The following is a 14,640-nucleotide window of genomic DNA, read 5'->3' on the forward strand; positions in this document are numbered from 1 at the left end:
AAAACCTTCCTTTCATCCGGAGGATTTTGGAACGATAGGTCTCCATTTAACAAAGGAACATAATAAATATGGTAATTCAACCCTTAACAGCCATTGTTCTTTCTAAATTAGCGGGGTCAAAATAGAAATAAATTCTGTTCATATCACAAATTCTGCTCAAATTATAAAAATAAAAATTTTAGCAAAGTTTGTGATATTGAGATTGTGTAATGATGAGCGTGAAAGTATAGTGAATGTATAAAATAAGAGCATCGACGTGTATTAGTTTTGTTTGCGCTCGCGTTATTAGTGGTGTAATAGTTGTATTTTCAGGCGATCGCGAAGTTATGATGTCTCTTGCTCCTAATAATTTACTTTGGTACCCGGCAGCGCGGATCGAAACGAATAGTCGCCAGTTTCAACGCCCGCTTTAAACATATCCATTACGAAGTTGTATAAGTTTTTGATACATACTCCGAATCGTCGAGGTATCAGTGATTCCGCGGTACGCATAGAGAGTGGCTCAGAGACTGTTAACACTTTAATAGGTTTCGAAACTGTGGCAGTCGCGGGAAAATGGAGAAAAGTTGCCCCGTAAAGAATTTGATATATTTATTTATGCTCTATTTCAATTTTTTTTTAAATAGAAATTTTATTGTATCTTCGCTAATTTAATCCTCGATAACAGATAAATATATTTAAATATAGCAACTAGCTTTAGAATTTTATAGATCAGCGCAAAAATTATCAGCGTTAATAAAATGTTCGTTAATTTACTGGATTAAATTAAGCGTCCGTTTGTATTACACTGAATTTTCTTCTGGAATTTTATACACAGGTCGTTAGTGATGCGTATAGTTGGTAAAACATTTTTGATAAAATGCACATTCGAGTAATTTACGCGATAAAATTAAGCATCGTTGCGTGGCCCCCTCGGTCCATATCGCGCGTATTACGCATTTCAACGATCCCTGGCATTGCTTTAGCAATCAAATTTTGTTCTGGAATGTTATATATGGAACGCTAGAAGTATATTTTTCGCGGAACGTATTCTATTGTAACTCCGCCAAATTCCCTGGCATCGAAAAAATGATCGATCTGGCCCGTTTCTCTTTGCGTAACGAAGAATCTCGGGGAATCGACTAAACGTCGCCATGAAGGCCGATTTTTCACGGGTAACGTCAGAGTCAATTTAGAAACGCGTCACGGAAACGGAAAATATTCCTCTGTGGTCGTCAAACCTGGCCAAAAGTTGACTGCGGGGGACTTTGTTCGAAAGAGCATTTGAGGCGTCTGTGCTGCGATAAAAGTTTATGTATACGCGTGTAATATGAGGTTTTTCGAACGCCAAGCGATAAATTTTAAAATCAACCGTCGAGAAAAATTCGAGTGCTATCGATCACTCGAGCAGGAAATTGATCGGAAGTCTGTGTATAATTTTCTAGTGGAATTCCTCCGCTCGAAAGTACATATTTCTATTAATAATTGCGTGAAAGCTCGTATATCAAGCTATTTTTAAAATTAGTATTGCAATATATTGTACATTTTATAGAAATGTGTTCTTCGAGAGTACTATTATAAGACCATGTCAAAATAATTTATTATTTATGTATTATTCTATTTTTATAGAACATAGTCTATCGTTTGTTAAATTTTTGAGAATTCTTTTAACCCTTAAGTGGATTGGGGCCTTTGCAATTTTAAACTAATAATTATTTAATATATGTAAATTATTTGAAAATTTATCTAATCCTCCATTATTTTTTAAATGCTTTAAATTGATTTCCATTTATCAATTTGGTAAATATTAACGTTAAGTAGATTCAGTTGAAATTAAAGGCCACTTAAGGGTTAAATAATTTATTCCACGTGACACCTGTAGTACAGATAGATTAGTCGAACGAAAAACATATCGTCTGCGAATTTTGCTTTTCGATCGTTGCGTGGGTGTATAAAATCGTCCGGATTACGGGTCGGTTGGGCTCGTATCGACGATTATGCACCGAAATTTCCCCGTCGCCGTTTCGAATCGAGATATCCTGGCTTTCCGGGCGGCGATCGTGCGTTAAGCCGGCGTGGCAGCATTTAATTAACAAAATCCGTCGATTCGCGCCTTTTCGACGAACAGACACTGCAAAGGAACCTGCTTTTGAACAGTGGTCGCGAAGGGATGAGACTCATGTAAAATGGTAGAACGAAAAGCGATATTTTTATGATATCCTTACGTGCAGTCTAGCATTTCTATCTTTGATCTGGAATAAAAAATCGAACATTTTGTTCATAATAGTACTACGCGTCGTATGAACTAACATCCTTTATAATAATAATTGTTTAAACTATGTTTGTTGAATAATTAAATCAGAAAATTGTATGTAAGAATCATTTTGTTTTTGTCAGAGCCATGTATCTTTGACAATTTTCCAAGAAGGATTTTAGTTCGTATGACGAGTAGCACTATTATGAACAAAATGTCGTTCGATTTTTTATTGTGGATCATAGGAATAACGTTTATTATTTCATCGAAATTCGATAAAACAACGAAAAAAAATGTTTACGTCTCAAAGTGTTAAAGAATATCTGTGGAAAGTTTGCACGAGTCTCCCCCCTTAATTCGCCAACGAATTATGGCGGATTAAAGAATTGTACGCGAGATAAATGGGAAATTGATCGTAGCCTCCGCCTATTTAGCGATGTTTCGCGACGTTCGATCGTCACAGAAAGCGCGTCAGGGCCCCCGGCATAAAAGATCGGTTTATTGCAAAATTGATACCGATAAATTCCATTCCGTATCGTTGTAGGGGGATGGAAAGGGTCATCCCCGTTTCGAACCATCCGCCAGAAAGTTTCTGCACCGTGTAATCCGATCTTCGATGCTCGATATATCCGCCAAACGGTGGATTACGTAGCCAAATGAAAAACTGATTACGCCGTTATCGATCAACGGGGAAGCCCCCTTTATTCGTCTCGTATTCTTTCGCGTTCGTTTCCAATCGGCCAAACAAAGGGTCCTCCATACCGCGAAAAATTATTATTAAATACGATTCCCACTTTTCTTCCTATGAAATTTCACTATCTCCGGTTAATTTTAATCGATACGAGAAGTTCGATTTTATAGAAAAATGTCTACGACGAGATCAATCGTATTTTACATTTCATGAATGTTGGAACGATCCTCGAGATTTCGATTTCGAAGCAGAAATGTCTGTCGACGATGAATTCTATTACCGATTCCGAACCCGTCGTTACCCACTGGCGTCTGTCGTAACTCATTGTTCGATAAATCGTTACGTTTGTACTCGATACGGATTAATTAGTTCCTCATCGATGTATCGATCACCGGCCTCGAAAAAAGGACAAACAACCGAGGGGCAATTCCATTTTTTCTTTTTGTTTCGACGTAGGCCATCACGACCTTATCCAAGCGGAAAATCGCGATTCAACGCCGAACCTCGATCGTTCTTTTTCCGGTTTTACCCCATTTTCCTAGCTTTTTTCTCCCCCCCCCCCCCCCCCCCCGCAATTTGTTGGAAAACCCCGGGCTTAACGATACGTGGCTGTTTTTTAATTATGCTAGAGTCTATTCAACCGATTCCTTTTTAACAAAACGATGCAAGAGGAATTCGAGAAACGAAAAATTCCCGGAAAATGCGATCGAGGGACGCGTTTCGATTATCTAAACCAAATAAGCTTTTTATATGCGATCGATTTTTCCCTGGAAGTTAACGCGGTTAAAACTTTTTCTAGGAAAAAAAGAACAGTCGTATCGATTTATAAATTGACGCGCGGAACCGATATTTCCATGTAACGGATCGTGAAATCCGAATTGCTCGGACCGGTCGGTGAAACGGAAAGACGATATTGTGAAGAATAAACGGGCCACGCGGCACTGTATCGTTGCAATTACAGATGATCGAAAGCGCGTATCCGGTCGTCCCTTGGATTTTCCGTATTGCATCCACGTCGCGTCGAGGCGAGCCCCGACCGCGTCTCTTATTACTACATTAATCCTTTTCGCTTCGATTTATTTCCGGTTGCTCCACCCATCCCTTCCCCTGTCGCAGCAGAAGTTGATTTTGTAATTAACCTTTCGATATTTACCGCTTCGTTTATTTCGCCCATCGAGCGCAGGCGAAATATACTTTTCGGCGGCCCACTGATTGACGAATCCAATTAAAAACGGGGAAAATTCGTACGCGCAGTCGCGAGTAACGTCTCCTCCGCGTTCGTTCCCTCCTCTCGCTCCCTCCCTGGCTGATACGTTGAATCAACAATTACTAAATTACCGGACGAAATGAAAATTTCGCCCGCGGCGACGACGCGGCTGGATGGCAAATTAGTTGCCCAGGAAAATTCATTATTTTGGCCACGCTTAAAGGGACCCCGGTTTCTTGTCATCCACGAATTCCGCGAGCTTCCCCAGAACCGGAAGAGAATTACGCAACTTGAACTCGAACTGTTCGATGGAGTCAGTTTTATCTTCACTGGGGGGGTCCAGAGGCTCCACACTCTTGCACATTTAATTTTAAGCTCCATTTTCGATAAGCATAATATTGTTGGATCATAGTTTTATGCCAAACGATTTGAAACTGAAAATTTATGTGATACAGAGGCTCAACCCACTTGCAAATGTAATTTTAAGCTCCACTTTCTATAATAGTACAAGAGATAAACTATATAATCAGTGATCTGATGAATCAAAAGTGAATTTCTCAAGTAATATTGTTTTGTATAAAATTGTCGAATCACAGTTTTACACCAAACTAGTCTAGTCTTTTATATTTTCCAGAAACAGGAGCTTTCAGGGTGCATCCTGTCCGAGAAGTAATCGCTCTATCCTGCTATAAACATGCATCCGCCAGAGCGTTCATTCTGTTTGCTCCATGGTCTAGCAACGCGGGAGCGAGAAACAGAGCAAAACCTGCGTTTCTTTCGTCATCGTACAAGGGACTATACGTTACCTTTTTCATCCGTTTGGCAGCAGCCCAAAAGGGACGCCGTTACTGCTAAGAACATTAACAGCCCCATGTCGTTGAGAAACATTAGACTCCTCCACGAACCTCTTATCCTTCCAGTCTTGGTGTTCCCTCGAGTCCTCTTCCAGTCCCAGAATCTCGAACTTCGCAGCGACGCTTGCACGTGACGAGTGGCTATTTAAGAACCACGGGAATATTTTCCCCCCATACGTTTCCGATCGAATGCCCTGCTACTCCTGTCGACGTTGATGACTCAAGCTACGACGCGGCCAGGAGCTCTCGTCGCGCGTTTCAGCCAACGTTCACTAACACTCGTCTCTATTTTAGGGAACGAATCAGAGGCCTGGTCGGAGCAACGCGGAAACGGCGCCAGCGGCGGCCAGCGTCGCACCAAACCGTGAAATCGAACGCTTCCTCGACGACGACGCTGCTGGATGCCCTCTGCTCCTGGAATCGACGCTGGCTGGCATCGTATCCTCCTCGTTTTCCGCCACCCCCGCCGGCTGACCCGTTCGTTTCTGCAAAGGACACCGGTGCACAGGTGTATAGCGACGGCCACGTTTTCACTCTGGCGCGGTTTAATCAACGCCGGGACAGGATTTCGGGTTTAGGACGCGTTTACATTGCCCGCGCGCACGGTTTTTGGCAGGGTTTTTGGCACAGCGAGCCTCCCCCTGCTCCCGAGCGTTTAACCTTGGCGTAAATTTTACAAAGTCCGGTTATTTACTACGTTTTTTTTCGCGACAGTAGGATTATCTTTTGCTTCCGGGTAGCGGAACAAGGGTTCTCCCCCGTGAAATAAGCCGGATTAGTTTGTTAAACAGTTGCGTCGACGGTCGTTATCGCGAGCTTACGAGTACGTGTGCAATTTCCCTAAAAAATGACGCGTATTCGGAGAGTTTCGAATTGTACATCCACTGTGATTTGTTTGGTAGACATTGTTCGACAATTTCTAGTTGTCTCTCGGCTGTTCTGTTCTATGAGGTACTCTGAGTTTATTGAAACAAGTCCCTCTTGATATTGTACGTCGCATGTGGTTTATGCAGGACGGTGCACCGGCACATTTCAGCCCGGTGGCCAAGCCAGGTCTTGAACGAACGATTCTCTAACAGATGGATGGCTCGTGTAGGACCTATTGCCTATCCTCCTCGTACCCTAGCTTTAAATCCGTGTTTTTAGTCTAAAAATTTAACCCGACTATCCCACAGTTGGCAGAGCTTTTTCTTAATATTAAGGAAACAGAGACATTTGCTGAAATTTGTCAGTTTTATGGGACGATACGATATTATTAATTTCATACACGGCTACTGTTTCCAAGCGTTTTTGGCACTGATCGCACCAGTGACTCATCTGAGCGAAGATCGATTATCTACGATACTTGGCAGTAAGTTTATTTAGCAACAAATTCTGAAAACGAGTCACTTTTACAGCAAGATCGATACTGGAATATTATATAAACGTACTCAGAGACAATTCTTTGTTTAAAAATCGTACACGAGGAACAATAGCCATTTGTGGCACCAAACACGAAAATCCTTTCTAACTCCCACGCATTGATTTTACGGGCCAATATTGAGCCATGCATTTTTTACTCGATTCTGCTAGTACTGCGTGTTCTGGAAGTTAGCACATATTTTTTTTAACACCTTAAACAAAGCGTAGCAGGCGGAGATAAATACAGCGTGTTCGATAATCCGCGGTTCTGACTGCGGGGAACCATTTCCTCGCGATAGAAAAACGAGTAAAAATATCATACACATTGTTTTGATTGCGTAGTTTACGAGAAAGTCAGCTTTCTAGATCAAGCATAACAGGAAAAGGAATCCTTAAGTCGTTTCAACTCTTAAAGATGAAGAAATATGAGTTCTGGATCGTTCAAATCAATTTCCAATATTAATTCTGTCTCTCAAAGAAGTGGTTAGTTAATATTCAATTAATGCGATGATACGAATAAAATGCATCTGTCAATGCGTATACAGGGTGTTCGGCCAACCCTGGGAAAAATTTTAATGGAATATACATGCCAAAATAAGACGAAAATCAAGAATATCAATTTGTTGACGGAGGCTTCGTTAAATAGTTATTAACGTTTAAAGTTCCGTCCGTAAATGAATTTTTTTTTCGAAAATGCGCAGGATTTTCGAGGTATGTCTATTCACCAAAAATGCTTGTAATTGACCCCCGCAACCGAAAATAATTTTTTCAGAATGATTTGAAATTTTTTAATTTAATTTTTTAACGAAACCTCAATCAAGAAATTGATTTTCTTGATTTTCGTCTTATTTTAGTCCCTAGAACCCCCCATTAAAATTTTTCCCAGGGGTGGCCGGACACTCTGTATAAACAATGTCCGTAAATCTAGCGTTAATGTCGCCTGGCTAAATTAGAGTATTTGCCTAAAGTGAGCCAATATTGCAGCAATGTTCGCGGCGTATTTGTTCACGTAATCGACGATAAACAAACGCGCGAAAATATTTGTAATTTGTTAAGCTAGAATAATAATAATACCTGCGCGCGTAATTCCTCTCGCGAAGTCGCTGGACGGTTGCTCCCGCCGACGGTGTTCTTATTCTATATTTACCGAGTGTCCGGTGACTTGCGAGAGTATATGCACGCGTTGTGGCAATAATTCTGTCCACCGAAAATACTCTCGATATTTTCGGGGTTGTCGAAAAATGTTTACAAAGTTCCTAACGGCGGCTGGGGTGCTTTGTGGATGGTAACGTAAAGGAGATTTCATTATGGCTCCATCGATGCCGCGCACGGGTGTCGTAAATAACATTTTTTCTGGCCGCATCAAAAAATATTGGAAATGTTTCGAGCGGAGAGAGTTATTGCCCCGGCGTATAAGCGTTACAAGGAACAACCAACGAACTCTGTTGGCCTCTCGAAAGGCGATCGGAGCTTTTTACCGCACACCTGACACGGAAACACGTGTTTGTTCCGCGACAGAACGTCGCAGAGTGTAAACCTGCCCTTACGCGACGTATCGTCCGCCTCGATTCACCGACTGCTCGCCACTTAGGAGACACTTGGAACCAGAGACGTTTTTCTTTCCCAACCGTAGACGCCATCGAGTTCTTTTTCTGCTCACGACGAGCTTTCTCGCGAAGCTATCGATACCCGGGGCTCGCCGTTTGTCCCCGCCGGAAATTATCGCGTCGAAAACCGTAACGTTATTTCGAGTCACATGTTACAGAGAACATACAAAGTTCACCACTGAAATTCAGCGATTAAACTGATCGCGTAACCATCTTCGTTAAACGCGTTAAGCCGCTAACTTTTACTTTCACCGTAATTTCCGTAACTTGCGCAATTTTTCGAATTTAATATAGCAAACGTCTTTCCCACCCTCGGGACTGATCGAATTCTTCCGCCATTTTTCTACGCCTCATACATATTCCCAAAAGGAAATTTTGAAATTCGCGAGCACACGGGTATCGATGCATACGTAAGAAATAAAAGCAGGATGGCTGCTCGGTTTTCGCCATATTCGTTAAATGAAAGAGTCCGGAATATGCATCGATCCTTTGCTCGTGTATTAATAAATCACTTTGGCTTTCGATCTTTGACGATGGAAACCGTAGATGAAAATATTTGTCGATTTACAAACCATTGATATCTTGTCTACCTTCGATCGCCACAGTGGAATTAAACGAAAATGTATTTAAAGTTCTCCAAGGGGTTAATTTTTATGTTTCCTTCGTGGTTTCCGGTTTCACGGGAGCCTCTTGAGGTCGTTAAAAAATGCCAAAGCGTTGGAAATTCGGTCCACATTGTTGCATTAAAGTTTCAAATTTATCGCGTTTACGCTTTTCCCAGAAAAAAAAATAGAATTCGCAGCCGCCTTCTTTTTCCGCCGACGAACGAGGATGCCCCTTTAATTCATTATCGGCAGTCGGATACGTGGGCGTTTTCGGTAGCGACGATGGAATCGTGGCTGGAATTTCATCTTCCAAAAAGGGAATCCGTTCGACGTCGCTTTTTCCACCCCCTCCGTTCCCCCTCCAACCCGCCGCCCCCCCGGTTGCATTTACGGCGCGCATCGGTGAACGAGACTCGAGTGCGCGATGTCGAGCGTAAAAAATCGCTTATTATTCTATGAAAAGCTAACGATCGTCCGGATTCCCGTGCGTTTATTTTCTCGCCGGAAACCGACGAGCTTTTAAATCCGTTAAAAAAATCCCTAGCTACCCTCGACGATGTCGGGTGAATTCGAACGCGAGCGGATCCTTTTCGCGGTCGATCGACTCGAATTCCGCTCGAACGGGACGCACGGGAGGTCGAGAGGGGGTGGCGGAGGAAAAAAGGGATTTTTTTTCGAGGCCAGTCTAAACATTCGGACGACCTTCTCCGCTTTTCGCGTTTCCCTCTCTCGAAGGAACCGCGAACCTCGAAAAATGAACAGGAACGTTCATATTTGTCTCACCGGTCGTTTGTTCCCGACGCACGGTTAGAATGGAGAGGAAAAAAGGGACGGGGTAAAGTGACCGGCATTTCTATTCAGCGAAAGAGTCGAATGCAACGCGAACAATCGTCCCTCTGTTACCGATATTCAGTCCCAAGCACGATCGAACGCCCGCGCGAGCACGTTTTCATCCGCGAAGCGAAAACCGCTCGTCGGAGATCGCGTCGAACAATCGTATCGCGTTCCCGACGAAGGGATCCCTCGATCTTCCCCCCCACCGAATAGATAAATATTTCACCGGGTAGGTGCAAGGCCACAGGACGTGGGAGGCTGTGTCTTGCCACGGAGCGAGATCGTTGGTGATTTTACGGAGTCTATCTATCCTCTTTACGCCGCGGAGATAAACGTTTCCCGGAGAGCTTTAAACCGAGATAAGGAAATGTACGCGATATCTTCGGAAACTCGTAAAGTCTCGTGGATTTCCATAATGCAAACCTGCCCCGTTCTCTGTACGTATACGGTACAGGGGTTGCTCGAGGAAAGGGTTATCCAATGCGAGAAAAGTTCTAATAAAGCTAGTGCAACCCCATATTGTACCCTCCAAGATTGCAACCTCTCCGTTAGGTATACTATTTCACCAAAGAAACTCTGATCCTTTACACTCTATTCTGCGTCTTCGACCATCCCTGGGAGATTCTAGAGGCCAAAATCTGACGAAAACCAAGAATACCAATTTCTTGATGGAGACTTCGTTAAAAAGTTAACAACGGTTAAAGTTCCGCCGTAAATGAATTTTTGTCTCGAAAGTGCGCAGGATTTTAGGGGTGTATCTATTCACTAAAAATGATTGTAATTGACCCCCGCAACTGGAAATAATTTTTTCAGAACGATTTGAAATTTTTTAATACCTTTTTAACGAAGCCTCAATCAACAAATTGATATTCTCGATTTTCCTTTTATTTTGGCCTGTATTTTGGCCCATTCAAATTTTTCCCAGGAGTGGTCGAACACCCTGTATAATAAAATGCTACTATGTTTGGCGAGAACGTTCGAAACAATTGTATCTCTATTGTAATTCGCTGCGTTAACAGTCGCATTAACACTAGAACTAATTATGGTATATTTATTTGCATCAGAGAAAGTAAAACGAATGGGTCATATGGCTGCTTTGTTAGTTCTAGTGTTAAACTGCAGATTTTCTTTTAATTAAATTATATATTCGTACCATTACATAAATCGCTAACAAGTAATATTTATAAGCTCCGTAACGTTAAGTTTAGAATCTGAAACTCTGTGAAATCAGCCCTGGAGTAAAAGGCGCCATAGAATAATATTTAAAGTCCGACCAAAATGGCTGGCCTTTCCTTTTTCCCATCGATATTGTACGGGGCAAGAAAGATTAGCTACCCACGTTAAGCGAAATACAGTATCGCTGGTAAGTAGTACTCTTTCCAGTAATTTTTGCAACAGTTTTTGCGCCGGCTATAAAACGTCTGACCCAATACGGTCTGCAATTACTTCCCAGGGCTGATTTTTCTTTCCCAGCGTCTATAGTTGCGCACGGCGCCAAACCATAAAACGTACGATATCTCCGCTTATCGTTGGCGTTTCAACAAAAATGTGGAAACGGTTGCAAATTAGACTTCGAAATAAAAAGGAAAGCGTGTATCGAGATGAGGTAAAATAATGATCGAGGTTTTATGGGTGAATTTGACGCCCCGAATTCTCGTTCCCCTGTCATATTGTTATTTATTACTCTACGCTTTCGCGTGCACAACTGTTTTATTGTTGTAATAATGCCCGTTTCGTAAATTTTATTACCTTTTTTACGCGTCATGGTACATCGCGTTGAATAAACAAAATACAAAATAATCGATCGACTCCATCGATAAACGAGAGATATTTGTCGGGAAATGATGCTTGGAACCAACAACTGTATTCTACATTGTTTACTCGAACGGTTCTATCTTGATACCCTTTCCAAAACATATTTACAATTTTATTTCTTATATTTTTGCATACTGTGTGCATTCTGTAGTTTTTCGAGAATTCAAATTTCGCAGTCTGATAATAAAACACACGATTCTTTGTGTTTTAGTTGAAAACGTGAGACTTTTTATTATTCAATAAAATTCCAACCCAAGTATAGCATACAAAGAATCGTATAAAAAAATATGGAAAGCATCTTCCTAAAAAGGAGTGAAAAGTTTTGTTTCGAAAAAAATTCGCAACCCTTTCCACGAACCACTCAGTATATGGTTTCTCCGCCTGGCAAGGAGCCGGCACACTGAAAGCCGCGTTCGTCTATCGGAGAATCGGTAATGTTTATAGCGTATTTACGTTTCCCCGGCGACTCGAGGGGGCGTCGGGGGGAGGTAATGCCGGCAGTGATACTATACTTCCATCTAATGTAACAAGCTTTCATACGATACTACGCACACGTAGACAGAGGCGGTCGGCCCGTCTGGGGTGGAAAGACTCCCTTACGCCTTTTCCCGACCGTAGGGATATTATCGATCACGTTGTTTCGTCCGATCGAAACCACTCACGGGAGTGAAAAAAACGATCTGAGGCCGTAATAAACCTCTCCGTCGAGTGCAGTCGCCCGCCGCGGGCATTTTATTGCGCGTCAGGGCCGACGAGAGAGTCGAATTCCGACGAAAACGTCCCGGTTACGGATTTTCGATCGCGCCATATGTTCCGTAACGACGGTTTCCGGTCTCTATCGTCACGTGGGATCTCGGTAGGTCGTCCGAGCGTCGGCAAGACGAGGTTGCGCGCACGCCGGCGACTGACCCCGGCGACCGGTCATTCGCCGTCGGCGTCTCCGTAGCCTCCGACTCGATTCAAGAGCCGTGGGATCGAGACTCGAATGGTACCTCGTTTTTCTGCCGGCTCGATCGAAGCCTCGCTCGCGATTGCTCGCAGGGACGCCGCGGATCCTCGCGGGGGAGAGACCCTGCACAGACACGCGCGCACACACGGTCGTGTACACGCGTGCAAAATCTATACGGTGTCTGCTGGCGGCGAAAGTAAAACGCGAGCTTGGAAATTCGTCGGCATCCAGGGTGCAGAGAGTGACCCCGGTGCAATGGCTCTCGTGCACGCGGCTGAAATTTAAACCGTCACTGTCCACAGGGCAACACCACCACCGCACACCACCACCACCGTATCACCAACCACCACTGCGACGAGGTTCGCGGCCGGCAGTATCGTTCTACCCACCCTTCGGCGGAACAATGACAGAGGCGTACGAGCGGGCAAAGAGAGGGTGGCTCGGCGAACCCCGACCGGCGTCGACGTGGAATACACACGACGGAGGGCTCACGGTCGCCATGCACCCCTTTTTTTCACCGAACCACCGGGTCCCAGGGTCGTGATTTTACCGTGGACGCGGACAGAGCAGCGGCTTCTTCCCTTCCGCGACCTCGCAGCAGCAGCAGCAGCTTCGTTTTCACTCGTCCACGCACCGCGAACCGAAGAGGGATACACCGACGGATCAGAGGGTGGGAAGAGAGACGGGTCCAGAGAGAGGAGCAGCGTGCTTCGACCGGGCGTTCCTCGGTCCTCCTCTGCCGCACGACGACTGAATCTTCGGGGTGGACTGGGGAGGCTGCGCGCAGGGTCGTCCCCCCCCCCCCCCCCACCCTCCCTCCTTCGCTCCCCTGCGCCACCCGCACACCCTTCTAGCTCATCTCTCTTTCTCTCCGCTCCTCTCCCGCGTCTTTTTCTGGCCTCCCTTGGACCGTCTCTCTCCCACCGCCTCCACTTCTTGCTCTCTGCCGCCTCTGTCTGTCTACTTGACGTCCCCCCACTCCAGCCTCCCCCTTATGTCGCTAGCGATGGGCATTCGATCCTCTCTGTCGCGAATTTTTGAGCAACGGGGGTGCCAAGACGCCTCTGCCGCTGCTCTTCCACCTATTCGTATGGCAATGTTTTTGTTAGGATTCTTTGTTTAACCTCCTTTCTGATGAGAATCACCCGTAAAGCATCACTCTATGAAAATATTCAGTTTTTCTACCATGTATCGCTGCGAATGGAATTCTACACACTTTTCTGTTTTTTCGTTTAATCTTTACCAACTACGAACAAACCGGAATAGCGTGAGCATTGATGGATGCACCATATTCGTGCGGTCAGAAGTTTTCTATGCGAATGTTGTATGTTGTTTGGCGTGTTTGCAGGCTGAATACTGAATTCGGGGATGCGCGGTAAACAAAAATATTCGTTGTAACAAATGTGTACGGTACATGATAAAAAACAGGTAGTTTGTAGCATACAGAACATAAAAATAGCGATTCTAGTTAACTTTTTATTACTTAAAATTAATAGAGATGCTTTCTTTGTTTTCAAGGTGAATTTCAAAGATGTGGACCAATCTATTTGCTATATTAAAAGTATTAACGCTGGAAGTAAGGGAAACGATCATCATAGGTCAGTCCCAGGCCACAGGAGCTATTGATAGTAGAGAATTGAACATTATGGAGCATTAAGGGTGCATAATTATACAAGGATTACGAGACAGCACCGTTGCATGACGCTTGGAAATATTAAGGTTAAGTCTGTTATATTCGTATCAAGGACAGGAGCTCATTAAGCTCTGATTGTAACATACAGGCGCCATTAATATTATTCGCAAGGCCAAACAGCTTGAGATCTCTCTAGACAGCTTGAATTGTTCCTTGGTGTTAAAACATTTTCTACAATTTCATTTCTTCCTAAATAGAATTAGGAAATACAATGTTAACCGAAGTAAAAAACAATACTAATACAATAGGTACATACGTGTAATTCAGATCTGTTTATATTAAAATTCCATCGTTCAATTCGAATATCGAAATATATTTTAACTGGCGTTCAGGTTCCAAGCTACTTACTTGTTAGTTTCCAATATTTATTTATTGTTATGTTCCATTTTAGAAAAGAGACATTCACTTATATTTTTCTCATAATTTTGTTTACTCGGTGCGTATCAAAACCAACTTTATTACTAAAGATTAATAATTAACTTCATTAATTTCAAAACATTGTTCGATACATTCATTAACGAAATATTTGAAAAGGCTTTATTTCGCAAATATTATATTTATTTATTTTTATTACAGAGCCTCTCGATAGGGCAGGGAATAATATAGAGGAATAAAGAAACGGGGTCGCAAGGAATGAGAACTTTGCAGCAGAGACAATATCGTGTCTGTGTGAAGGAAAATACGAATCGAGTATGTGACCAGAATGATTTTGTGTCTGATTGGTTTTTTTTATGCTATTATCCATGCTATG

The 14,640-nt window shown here is 43.2% G+C and overlaps 1 protein-coding gene across 1 annotated transcript in view; it reads right to left on the bottom strand.

Moving 5' to 3' along the window:
• Window positions 1–12,842, bottom strand: part of Kon (chondroitin sulfate proteoglycan 4-like protein) — a 49,655-nt gene extending 36,813 nt beyond the window's left edge. Inside the window, exons 1-2 of the mRNA XM_076780253.1 lie at window positions 12,747–12,842; window positions 4,938–5,470 (exon numbers count right to left, since the gene is read on the bottom strand). Coding sequence (XP_076636368.1) covers window positions 4,938–5,019 — 82 coding nt within the window. The 5' untranslated portion in view covers window positions 5,020–5,470; window positions 12,747–12,842. The remainder of the gene's footprint in view (window positions 1–4,937; window positions 5,471–12,746) is intronic.
• Window positions 12,843–14,640: the final 1,798 nt, after the last annotated feature.

Source organism: Colletes latitarsis, chromosome 12 (assembly GCF_051014445.1).
Source record: "Colletes latitarsis isolate SP2378_abdomen chromosome 12, iyColLati1, whole genome shotgun sequence".
Taxonomy (NCBI): domain Eukaryota; kingdom Metazoa; phylum Arthropoda; class Insecta; order Hymenoptera; family Colletidae; genus Colletes; species Colletes latitarsis.